Source organism: Aquarana catesbeiana, linkage group LG01 (genome assembly GCF_042186555.1).
Source record: "Aquarana catesbeiana isolate 2022-GZ linkage group LG01, ASM4218655v1, whole genome shotgun sequence".
Lineage (NCBI taxonomy): Eukaryota > Metazoa > Chordata > Amphibia > Anura > Ranidae > Aquarana > Aquarana catesbeiana.
The window spans coordinates 58016588-58030227 of NC_133324.1; the positions used below are offsets into that span (position 1 = coordinate 58016588).

At 43.8% G+C, this 13640-nt stretch overlaps 1 protein-coding gene across 1 annotated transcript in view; it reads right to left on the minus strand.

Annotated features, from left to right (window-relative positions):
- EPG5 (ectopic P-granules 5 autophagy tethering factor) overlaps positions 1-13640 on the minus strand; it is a 194787-nt gene that overhangs the window by 96645 nt on the left and 84502 nt on the right. The window contains exons 19-22 of the mRNA XM_073629339.1: positions 8658-8855; positions 8351-8461; positions 4593-4712; positions 1052-1218 (exon numbers count right to left, since the gene is read on the minus strand). Coding sequence (XP_073485440.1) covers positions 1052-1218; positions 4593-4712; positions 8351-8461; positions 8658-8855 — 596 coding nt within the window. The remainder of the gene's footprint in view (positions 1-1051; positions 1219-4592; positions 4713-8350; positions 8462-8657; positions 8856-13640) is intronic.

Below are 13640 nucleotides of genomic sequence, written 5' to 3' on the forward strand. Positions count from 1 at the left end.
TGACGTCACACACACAGCCCATCCCCCTGACAGTTAGAAATCACTCCCCTAGGACACACTTAACCCCTCCCCGCCCCCTAGTGGTTAACCCCTTCACTGCCAGCGTCATTTATATAGGAATCAATGCATTTTTATAGCACTGATTGCTGTATAAATGACAATGGTCCCAAAAATGTATAAAAAATGTCCCACATGTCCGCCATAACGTCGCAGTCACAATAAAAATCGCTGATCGCCGCCATTACTAGTAAAAAAAAAAAAATTATTAATAACAATGCCATAAAACTATCCTATTTTGTAAACGCTATAACTTTAGCGCAAACAAATCAATAAACGCTTATTGCGATTTTTTTTTTACTAAAAATATGTAGAAGAATATGTATCGGCCTAAACTGAGGAAAAAAGATGTTTTTTTATATATTTTTGGGGATAATTATTATAGAAAAATGTAAAAAATAATGTGTTTTTTTCAAAATTGTCGCTCTTATTTTGTTTATGGCGCAAAAAATAAAAATTTGCAGAGATGATCAAATACCACCAAAAGAAAGCTCTATTTGTGGGAAAAAAAGGACGTCAATTTTGTTTCGGAGCCACGTCGCAACGACCGCGCAATTGTCAATTAAAGCGACGCAGTGCCGAATCGCAAAAAAACGCTCTGGTCGGGAAGGGGGTAAATCCTTCCGGGGCTGAAGTGGTTAAAGCTGAACTCCAGGATTCTGCTATATTATTATGTTTACAAGATGCTCTCTGCTGGCCCAATTAAACCTCTACCAAATTATAACCAAGAAGGGCTTACTTTTTGAGATCTACATGACTATAAAGTACTGCGACGTCATAGCGTTCCACTGAAAACGGCAAGCAATTGCAATAAAAAAAAGATTTTATAAACATCATTCATACCACTCATACCATACTAAACAAAAAAAAAAAAAAGTTTCAACAGCAGCAGCAACCAAGGATAACAGTCCATGGTTTCTGTATTACCTTTTGGTCTTTTCACCAGATCACACACAGTACAAGTAACGATATTAAAAAAATAGCACCATCTTACCCGTACTGTGGTCCTGGCCGGCTCAGGTAGAGGAGGAAAAACTTTTGCCAAAAAAATGGTAAGAGGGGGTGATCTGCTGGGGTAGCCATGGCCTGATGAGCCCAGCGATAAATCATCAATCTTTGTATAGAAGGCACAATGGGCAACTTCAGCTGCTGCTGGGCTTTCTGCAAACACAATAGAGACACCATTATACAAACGTTAAGCGAAAGCATTACAGAAGATATGGATCTAAGAAATCCATCAATGCCATGGTGTATGTACACACGTGAGGTACACAAGTGGCTTATAAAACCTCTCCAAATAGAAAACGGGTGACAGAAACAAGCTTGCCTCTAGGGATGCAAGAGGGGATGTAAGGATACCCTATAGTAGGGTTTTAAAGTTTATGTAAACCCATAATGTATTTTCAGTATGTTTCACATCATGTCTCACTGTATACAATTTTTTTTAACCATTTGTTGACCGGCTCATGCTGATATACAGTGGCAAAGTGGTTAGTTCCCGCGAATCTCCATATGGGTACGTCTGTACCTTTAAGGGCGATAGCAGGCGCGATCGCCGAGCACGAGAGCAGGAACAGGGATTCGTGTGTGTAAACAAACAAATCCCTGTTCTGTCAAGGGAGAGGAGACATATCGTTTGTTCCTACTAAGTAGCAACAATATGATGTCTCCTCCCCCAGTCAGTCCTATCCCCTCACAAGTAGAACACACCTAGGGAACACATTTAACCCCTTGATCGCCCCCTAGTGTTAACCCCTTCCCTGCCAGTGACATTTATGCAGTAATCAGTGCATTTTTATAGCACTGATCGCTGTATAAATACCAATGGTCCCAAAAATGTGTCAAAAGTGTCCGATCTGTCTGCCGCAAGGTCGCAGTACCGCTAAAAATCGCAGATCAACGGCATTACTAGGAAAAAAAAAATAATAATAAAAATGCCATAAATCTTTCCCGTAGTATGTAGACGCTATAACTTTTTGCACAAACCGCTAAAAATCGCAGATCAACGCCATTACTAGGAAAAAAAAATAATAATAAAAAAATGCCATAAATCTTTCCCGTAGTATGTAGACGCTATAACTTTTTGCACAAACAGATAAATATACGCTTATTGTGATTTTTTTTTTTTTTTAACAAACATATGTAGAAGGATACATATTGGCCTAAACTGAGGAAAAAAAATGTTTTTAAAAAACATTTTGGGGATATTTATTATAGCAAAAAAAAAAAAAAAAAGGTTTTTGTTTTTCAAAATTGTCGCTCTTTTTTTGTTTATAGCGCAAAAAATAAAAAGAGGTGATCAAATACCACCAAAAGAAAGCTCTATTTGTGGGTAAAAAAAAAAAGGATGTCAATTTTGTTTGGGTACAACAATTAAAGACCGCGCAATTGTCAGTTAAAGCGACGCATAGCCGTATCGCAAAAAATGGCCTGGTCATTAAGCAGCCAAATCTTCCGGTCTGTAGGTGGTTAAACAATTTTTTTTTTTTTTTTTTTAAGAATCTGTTGCATAGCTTTATACCTGGAGATCCTGCCAGTAACAGCACTGAAGGCTGACAATGCTAAGCCATTACAGCAGTGTTGCCATAAGCTGCCATAAGTGCTCCTTCAGTTGGCCACTGGGCTGCCCATCACGTTTGATGCCGAATGGCTACTGAAGGGTCCCTTATTACTGGCTGACAACATTGCGGCTAATTGCCTGCCAGTGGCTTAGCACTGTCAGCCTACAACAAGAAGTGCTGTTATGGGCAGGATCTCCCCAGGGGTGTGGAAATTTAAAAAAACGACTTGTCCAAGGGACTAAAATTGGGGGTCTCAATCTACATGTTCCTCGTGATAATCTACTTGTTCTGATTAAAAAAAAAAAAAAAAAAAAACAATTTTAATCAAAACTGTATTTAAATCAGGTCTTTTCGTAAAAATGAGACAAGTGTCGGAGGACGGTCTATGTGGACAGCTTTACCCCGGACGCCTGCATACTTAGACGTGCCTCTTTTAATCAACCATGTGAGTTGCTAAATGTTGTACCTTCATTAAATGTAACCATATTACTACACTTAGAGGCGCCTCTCTTCTCTTTTATACCCTGGAGCTCCTGATGGATTTTGCTTCTAATCCCCTTGTGGAGGTTTCCATTTGTGGATGGACATTTTATGGTTACACAACCTGGTCACATTGCTTTCATCTTTTTATATGGACTATAAACTGAAGGACTTATCAATAAATGGTTGTGTAATGCATCTTTTGAGTGTCCATTATTTCTTATGGGAAAATTCGCTTTGATATACAAGTGCTTTGGATTACAAGTATGTTTCTGGAACGAATTATGCTCGCAATCCAAGGTTTTACTGGTACTTCAATAAATCTCAGTCCATCCAGTTTGAGCAGGGAGCTTCAGTATATAAGGCTAGACATGAGGCAGGTGAAGCCTACTGTGCCTAGTAAACAAGGGACATTCATGTGTGATGTGTTACTAACCAATATTCCTAGCAAAATATACAGATTGGGTATGTAACTACTGCCTTATGGCCAATATCGCAGCGGTTTCCCAGGTCTCATTGGGATCCTTGACAATAATCACACTATATTCTGTCTTCTTCTGCCGGCTTGGTGTATAAGTGTTGGTATAAATGAGACCCCTGTGTATATTTTAAATGTGACAACGTTTTTTACTTCATTATTAGTACAAATCATTTATTGTTTTTGGTAATTGAACTAGACTTTTTTTTTTTTTTAATAAAAAAGTTTTTGGGAGGGGAAACGGCGGTTTCCCCTTAAATTAGAACAACTTAGTGGGCCCTTCCCCATGTCTTTGTGTAGAATATTGATTTTGCTCTGAGGGCACCATAGATTAGTTTTGGTGAGTCAGTATCCCCAATACGATTGGTTCTAGACCCATCAGACCAATCTGGATCCCCGACGGTTTTAACTATTGCTCGTATTCTGTAACGTAACTGCAACCAACTTCTATGGTCACTAGCTGTAGCCCGTCTCCTCCCAACTCTCCTTCCATACTTTTGGTCCATCTTTGTGATGGGTAGGTTCACCCTCCCATCAAACAAATAATGCGAAAAGTGGGCAGGACAAGGCCAGCAGGCAGAGCAATTGAAAAGGAAAATTGGTCGCACATCATGGAAGGAAGAACTTCTGTAGAATAGTTACTTTATTGCCAAAGTGCCAAAGGACGTAGACAGGAACATTGGTAGACCGGTTTCACATGGATAGCTCATGAACAAGCACAAGTTATCCGTGTGAAATGTTACTAACTACTAACGTTCCTGTAACGTCCTGTCTACGTCCTTTGGCAATAAAGTATTCTACAGAAGTTCTTCCTTCCATGGTGTGCGACCAATTTTCCTTTTCTTCAATTACTATTGACGGTGGTGAGCCGGGGCCAGCACCCACGAGGAAATTTTAATCCACAGTCTGAGCAGCGTTTCACTCTTTCTAGGCAGAGAATTTGGTTGGAATTTGCATTATACAGCAGCCTGGATTAAAGGGGCTCAAGTTTGTTCTTCAGCTCCTGGAGTCAATACCTTAAGAGCTTGATCAGGTGAGATAGATTTGCTGAGTAACTCGTATTCCACAACACGCCGTAGCTGGGAATCCTCTTCAAACAAAGACTCTGTGTTCAGCACAGTCCATGAGAACCAGATCTGAAAGGATAATCAATTCCATGAGAGAATTAGAAAATGGTCAAACTAGAGCAGCCGTTCTCAACCTTTCCAACACAGAGGAACCCTTGAAAAGTTTTCAGTACCAGGTAACCCCTGCTAAAAATGACAAGATCTACACTTCATGATACATTAGTGTGATGGTCAGTGGGAAGAATGCTCCTTAGACTTGTGGTCATTGGGAAGAATTACCCCCTTACAGAGATCTAAAAAAAAAAACAAAACACATTGGTGTCAGTGAAAACTGAAGGGCAGAAATTGCTCAAGAAACCCCTACCAACCCTTTGGAGGAACCCTGGTTAAACTCTGATCTAGAGGAGTAAAGGCTCTGTATTAAAGATTATGAAAAATATTTTAAGGATGGATCATAAAGATCATTGAAGAGGAAACAGGTAATATAACCACCCAGGTGTACTCTTTAGGTAATGAAGGAAGAACTTTTTAGTGACCCGTCAGATCTGAGAGAGACTCAATGATTATGGAGAGTTTGCTGAGTGTTTATCAGTGTCTCTAGTTTATTGAACACAAAATGCAGAGTATTTATGCAGATGCAAAAAGAAAAAGGTAGGGGCTAGGAGGGACTTCCTGTATGTCATCAGAACAAGATACGTCATCTCCAGCAAAAATCTCTTTCCATTCTGATCATGCATATTCTCAATAACGTATATTACAGTTAGGACAGGAAACTTATTCTTAGGCTCGGTCTTAAACCACAAGCTAAAGTCTCTTGTAAGTGAGAAACAGATGTTTGCCTACAGATAGACATATGTCTTCACAGAAACAGGAAGCTTGTTCCGGGAGATGGCTTAACCACAAATAACTGACAAACTCTTATTTCTATGTAAACCAAAGATGAGTCTTGCTAAAAAATTCATATATACATAAAAAAAAAAAAAAAACAGGGAAATCTTTCTAAAGAAAGAATTGTTTTATACATTCTCTTACAATCATCAAATTATTAGCCTTTAGTTTTGACGTGCTCTGCCCCAATTGAATGCAAACCTTTAATCCAAATCACAAAAATAAAAAATGAAGAGTAAGCAAAGAGTACAAACAAGCAAAAAGGGTAAAAAGCTTAAAAATAGTTAAATGGAATAAAAAAATAAATTAGTTAATATCCAGTGTTGTGAATAGCCTTCTCATTTGTTAAGCTGAATCGCTGCTCCCATGTACCAAACTACACCCCATTCCAGCTCTGCGGGGGTTAATAGCATTGGGTTTCAAGCTTGGTGTACATTAAAGAAGGCCCAGTGGGTTCCTGCCCCTTTCTGCCCCCTCCTCCATTGGAAAAAAGTCCTTGCATTGTTTTCAGAGAATGCAACATTTTCCGTGAATAGGGAACAGGCAGATGAATGACAGGATCCTCTCCGCCATTCACAGAACGTGTTACAATGCAGACAACACTAGGACTTTTGTCAGTGGAGGACTGAACAGAAAGGGTCGTGCCTTCTTCAATGTACTTCAATGCTAAAAGCCATTAACATCAGCAGCATTGGAAGTTTAATGCTGTGAAGAGGACCAGGGATGACTGGAGAAAAGATTTCTACAGGAACTATCAGCCTGCAGGACATGCTTCATTACAGGTGAGTTATGGGACTGCAGTTACAGTAATAATAAAAAAAAGTAACTAAACTTTAAGCATAAGAAAAAAAAAAATCAACTATGCTTAATTTTTATTTACAGTGCATCCGGAAAGTATTCCCGCTTCACTTTTTCCACATTTTGTTATGTTACAGCCTTATTCCAAAATGGATTAACTATTTTGTTCAAAATTCTACAAACAATACCCCATAATGACAACGTTAAAGAAGTTTGTTTGAAGTCTTTGCAAATTAATTAAAAATAAAAAACAAAAAAATAAAATAAAAAAATCCCATGTACATAAGTATTCACAGCCTTTGCTCAATACTTTTTTGAAGCACCTTTTGTACCAATTACAGCCTCAAGTCTTTTTGAGTATGAAAGTACAAGCTTGGCACACGCATTTTTTCCCCATTTTTCTTTGCAGGATCTCTCAAGCTCCATCAGATCTTTCCAGAGATATTCTATCGGGTTCAAGTCTGGGCTCTGGCAGAGCCACTCAAGGACATTCACAGAGTTGTCCCGTAGATACTCCTTTGTTATCTTGGCTGTGTGCTTAGGGTCGCTGTCCTGTTGGAAGATGAACCTTCGCCCCAGTCTGAGGTACAGAGAGTTCTGGAGCAGGTTTCCATCAAGGATGTCTCTGTACATTGCTGCATTCATCTTTCCCTCAAACCTGACTAGTCTCCCAGTTCCTGCCGCTGAAAAACATCCCCACAGCATGATGCTGTCACCACCATGCTTCACTGTAGGGATGGTATTGGCCAGGTGATTAGCGGTGCCTGGTTTCCTCCAGACATGACACTTGCCATTCAGGCCAGAATTCAATCTTTGTTTCATCAGAACAGATAATTTTGTTACTCATGGTCTGAGAGTCCTTCAGGTGCCTTTTGGCAAACTCCAGGCGGGCTGTCATGTGTCTTACCAAGGAGTGGCTTTCGTCTGGCCACTCTACCATACAGGCCTGATTGTTGGAGTGCTGCAGAGATGGTTGTTTTTCTGAAAGGTTCTCCTCTCTCCACAGAGAAACGCTGGAGCTCTGTCAGAGGGACCATCAGGTTCTTGGTCACCTCCCTGACTAAGGCTCTTCTCCCCCGATCGCTCAGTTTAGCTGGGCGGCCCGCTCTAGGAAGACTCCTAGTGGTTCCAAACTTCTTCCATTTATGGATGATGGAGTCCACTGTGCTCATTGGGACCTTCAATGCTGCAGACATTTTTCTGTACCCTTCCCCAGATCTGTGCTTCAATACAATCCTGTCTCAGAGGTCTACAGACAATTCCTTGAACTTCATGGCTTGGTTTGTGCTCTGACATGCACTGTTAATTGTGGGACCTCATACAGACAGGTGTGTGCCTTTCCAAATCATGTCCAATCAACTGAATTTACCACAAGTGGACCCCAATCAAGTTGTAGAAACATTTAAGGATGATCAGGGGAAACAGGATGGACCTGAGCTCAATTCTGAGTGTCATGGCAAAGGCTGTGAATATTTATGTATAGAAATACAGGGAGGGCGCACCGACATTGCGCATTACCAAAGATACATTTTATTTAAATAAAAACAAGAGTCATACTCACAAACAAACATTAAAGAAAAGGTTTAACATTGCTCCAAGAATTTGGAACGGTGTCTTCTAGACACCTGCAACCTGGACCGGGTATTAGGAGGAACCAGGTGGTATTGAAAACAGATTGCAAAATACTTATGTACATGGGATTTTCATTCTTTATCTTTAATAAATTTGCAAAGATTTCAAACTTCTTTCACGTTGCCATTATGGGGTATTGTTTGTGTAATTTTGAGGAAAATATAGAATTTCATTAATTTTGGAATAAGGCTGTAACATAACAAAATGTGGAAAGAGTGACGCGCTGTGAATGCTTTCCGTATGCACTGCAGACTTGTAAATGGATTCCGCTAGGTGATGCCAAGATGATTATGGAAAAGAGGGTAGAATAATTTTATAAACTGGCTGAAAACAATTTGTTTATCAAGAAAAACGGGCCCGGTGTTTCCATTAGGAATTGCTCTCAGTACCTGTGAAGGGTTGTAGTTGGAATCAATAAATGAAGGCGTAACATTGCCGGCCACAATCCAGCCGACAAAAGAGGAGAGAATGCCGCGGTCACAGTGATATCCCAGAGCATCCTAAAAAAAAGGGAAGACAGAATTGGGAGAAGCAGGTAAGAAACTTCAAATGCCCCATGTAGAGAAGAGACATCTATACTGCACACACGATACCCAGTCAGATGTTTCGTTTCATTGTCAACCATAGAAGAATGTAAAGAAGCATCTAACTGGGTCTTCTGTTATGGATGGTGCCCAGTATGTACTCCAGGGTTACCTTGTGCTGTTGGTAGAGCAGCTTCTGCACGCAGTCCTCCTCCATGTATCTGAATGCCGCTTTACAGAGCTGGTCCATGAGGTGCAGGCTGCCTTTATCTCTGTGCCACAGCTGTTGACTTATGAGAACCTGAGTCCAGAACTCCAGCACGGCAACTGGACCCACTCCATTGGGATGAGTGCTAGCAGCAATGTGGGTCTATGGAAAAAAAGAGGACATGTCATTTCTCCAAAGATTGTGCTACTTCCTCTCTAGACTGTTCCATTGCCCCGTGCAGAAGAAGCGGTTGGACATACCATCTTCTACATCCACCCAAAGACCATCACGTAGATGTTATTATAATGAAGGGGAAACCCATAAGTGATAGTCACCATTTGAGACTAGTGCCAAAATGGTTAGAACAAGGGGGGCGTGGCCTGGAAAGGAATGGAGTAGGACGCTTGCAGTGAGTGCTCCGCTCGTCCATACTCCTGCAACACCATCCTGCTTCCATCCTTACGATCCTGCCTTAGATCTACATCCCAACAGGCTTGCCATCTCCTCCGCCTGGCCCCTGGAGCTATTTGGCCGTTTTGGGCGCCATCCGCGGCCGCGATCGCCGGATCTCACCGCTCCGGGGCTGCCTCTAGGAAAGACCGCGGCTTCGGCCTACATCTCGGAGCGGCGGCCATTTTACTGCACCCGGCGGCGGCTCCCTCACATCTCCCTGCTACACCTTGCTCCCCTGAGACTGCTCTCCCAGCCTTGGCCACCGGACTACCTCTGGACACTGCCACAACGATTTTATACCCTGCAGCAGTTGGTGGGATAGCCTGAGGCTCCGGCCTGGTCCCTGGAGCAGCGGCCATCTTGCTACACCCAGAGACTGCCTTACAAGTTTCCCTGGCCTGCTCAGCTCCCCAGAAACTGATGTCTGCCTGCCCTGACCACAGGAGCTTCTTCAGCAGCTAAGGTAGTACCCTCTCCTTCAGTGACAACCAGTGAGACGTGTGCAGCTTTGGGCCTGGTCCCTGGATAGGCGACCATCTTGCTTCACCCACAGTAAGTCTATGCAAGTGCTGCAAGAATACTTGATCCCCCTGAGCCCGATTTTCTCCATACTACAAGCACCTACTCTCACACTCATCTGCAACTTATAGTCCCTATTGGGCCACTTGTGGGCTGCGGCGGGAGGGGATCATCGAGAACTCGGCCCTGTGGGCAGCGGCCACATTGGTGCACCCCAGAACTCCTCTGACCACCTTTGGACCATGTCTCCACCGAAAAAGGCTTCCGAGACTACTGACAAACTTGCCAAATACCGTCGCCTTGAGGAAGACCAACAGGCTAAGGGTTCCCCCGGTCCATCCCCAGACACGGAACAATCCACGGCAGACACAAACAAAGTACTCAACGCTATTGCCCTATGCCAGACCACGCTCACCACCAAAATTGAAGAAGTCAAAATCGATGTGTCTCTTATCCGACAAGACCTCTCTGCCTTGCGGAACCGTGTGGCGGAGACAGAGACCCGTATTAGTAGAGCGGAAGATATATTGCACCCCCTCCAACATACTACTGACGAGGTCCGCCGCCAACTCCAACAGATCAGTGCAAAACAGGACGACATGGAGAATCGCCTCCGGAGATGTAATCTCCGATTTATCGGCCTCCCTGAGAACGCCGAGGGCAACGACGCGGCAAGTTTTCTTGAAAACCTTCTAACATCCACCTTTGGCAGAGATGCATTCTCAGTAATGTTTGCGGTGGAAAGGGCTCATCGAATCCCTACCCGTCCTCCTCCTCTAGGGGCTCCACCGCGTACCCTGATAGCGAAGTTCCTTAACTTCAGGGACCGCAACAAGATCCTCCGCCTGACCAGAGAGAAGGGGAATATCCCCCATACCAATACACATGTGGCCGTGTTTCCAGACTTTTCCAATGAAGTACAACGACAAAGATCCAAATTTCAGGATGTTAAACGACGACTCCGAGTGCTGCACCTCAAATACGCTATGCTGTATCCTGCAAAGCTCCGTGTCGAGTGTGAGGGCCGAACCCATTTTTTTGAAGACCCTGAATTAGCATCCGCTTGGATTGACCAGAGGGACCATCGAGACTGAATATACCACCTTACTTATAAGCTGTGAGTACTTTGGCCCCCCCCTTCCTACGCACTGACTCGTGATCCCCATTTCCCCTTTACATACGAGATGCCTGTAGAGATCAGTAGATTGAACGATACTAATGACTCTGTTAACTACTTATTCATCAACCTGATGGCAAGCGGAGCCTCCCCCCTGCACAGCTGTAATGACGCTGCACTTTTGCGGCCCCTACACCTCATGCACTTCTCAGAGAAGAAGTCGCCCCCCTAGTGTTTCTGTGAATCTTTTCATTCCACATTTGTTTGACGGGTTTTTTTTCCTTTTTGTTTTCTTTCTTGTCCTCATGGGTATCTATGCTCCTTTGAAATTAAGTCCCTTGCCTCCAACGGGTCCTAAACGTTGGATGTCCCCTGTTGATACCTGGTTACGGGATATTATGTCCATGCCAAGTTTGGGAGGCATTGGACTGGGAGGGAGGGAAAATGTTGTTGTTGTTATTTTTCTCACACCACCATTTTTGCAACTGCTAATTTATGCTAAAGGTACTATGTTATTATCATACATGCACTGTCATTATTGGTTATCACTGTGTTTTATACTGTCTGATGTGGCTATATCTGCTCTGCTGGTCCTGGTCCAACTGTGGTCCACCATATACACCCTTTTTCCGCCATGACTTCTCTGAAGTTCCTAACATGGAATGTTAGAGGCCTGCGTAATAAGATTAAGCGCACAGCCGCCCTGACATTCCTTAAATCCCAACAGGCCGACATTATTACGCTAGTTGAGACCCACATTACGGGCCACCTACAATTCTCTCTTAAAAAACCTTGGATTGGGTGGGCATATCACGCCACCCATACCTCTTACTCTAGAGGTGTGTCAGTCCTGATCGCCAAAAGGGTTCCGTTTGACCTAATACTGCTCCAGACGGACCAGCAGGGCAGATATGTATTTATACACGCCGCTATTAATGGATCCCCTATCCTGATACTAGCCTGCTATATCCCCCCTCCATACAACTCACTTGTGATAAAGGAGGGCTTAGCCTTTATGGCACAATACACCTCCGTGAATTGTGCCATATTGAGAATACTATCGGATCACGCACCCTACTGGATTACAATCCAGCTCCTGAAGGCCCCCCCTGCCCCTGTTTGGCGGTTAAACCCGTTTTGGCTGACTGCCCTGCAGGACCAGGATGATATCCCCACAGAACTACAATACTATTTTGCAGCCAATGGGGAGTCTGCCGCACATGATGTAGTGTGGGAGACGTTCAAACTTCACGCTCGCTCCCTGCTCTCCACACGTATTAACAGACTTAAGCGATCATCGCAACTTATTGTCCAACAGGCCACAGAACACTTACAGGTGCTGGAGGAGGCGTTCCACCGGGACCCCTCGCCTAGTACTGCCAACAATCTCAAGATTCAGACACGGCAGGTCTCCCAATTGCATATTGAGAAGGCCAAGCAGCGCAACTTTTTCTGTAGGCAAAGGATATTTGAATATGGAGAAAGATCGGGCAAACTGCTTGCATATCTTGCTCACTTAGATTTGCGACCCCCGGTGGTGGTGTCGTTGACCGACCCCGGGGGAAACGACATCACTGATCCGCAACAAGTAGCGGAGGAATTCGCAAGATTTTATCGTGCACTTTACACCTCCCGGGTCACTCACACTCCCCAAGATACCAAAGACTACTTAGAGAGAATTAAATTCCCTAGATTGACTGATGTACAACGTGAACTTTTAGAAGCTCCCATTACTAGGGAAGATATCTCTGAGGCTATCTCCTGTTTGGCTGCATCTAAGGCTCCAGGGTCAGACGGCTTACCACTTGAATTTTACGCCACCTACTCTGAAATTTTAACCCCTAAACTTCATGATTTATATAAATCTATATTTGATACGGGAATCCTACCCCTCTCTATGAGAGAAGCCCAAATTGTAGTAATCCCCAAGCCTGGTAAGGACCCCAAATACCCGGAATCATATAGACCCATCTCCTTACTACAGGTCGACATTAAAATACTCGCCAAGATTCTAGCCTCCCGCCTTAATCAAGTCATTCTTTCCCTGATTCACCCTGATCAGACAGGCTTCATGCCAGGGAAGAACACTGCTATGAATATCCGCCGGCTATTTATGAATCTCCAGGGCTCCCACGACGAAGTTGGCTCGAGGGTCGTGGTGGCTCTAGACGCCGCCAAGGCTTTCGACTCAGTGGAATGGAACTACCTATGGGAGTGCCTCTCGAGATTTGGACTTGGCCCCAATTTTATCCGCTGGGTTCAACTCCTGTATCAGTCCCCGAAGGCCAAGGTGCTCGTGAATGGCTGGCTCTCTGATCAATTCTCACTAGAGAGAGGGACCCGACAAGGCTGCCCCCTCTCCCCCATGCTGTATGCATTGGCTGTGGAACCGCTGGCCATCATGGTCCGTGCGGACACAAATATCAGAGGCCTCAAGATAGGGAATCTGGAAGAAAAGATTGGGATGTACGCAGACGATACGCTCCTCTATTTAGCCGACTCTGGTCCCTCCCTCATTGCAGCCCTCCACTCCATAGAGCAAATTGGCAGTCACTCGGGCCTAAGTATTAATTGGTCCAAATCCCAGATCCTCCCGATTGACCATTTCCCCCCTTCACTCACATCCCCCCCTCTGACGCTCTCAAGGGTTTCTGTAATTAAGTACCTCGGAGTGCAAGTTACTAGAACACTTACAGACTACACACTCTTGAATATTGAACCCCTGTACACTCTGATCAAGACTAAGACACAAAATTGGGCTCGACTACCCCTGGGTGTCATGGGACGCATCAGTCTAGTCAAAATGATACTTCTCCCAAAAATACTTTATCTGGTGTGGCACGCTCCCCTATATATAC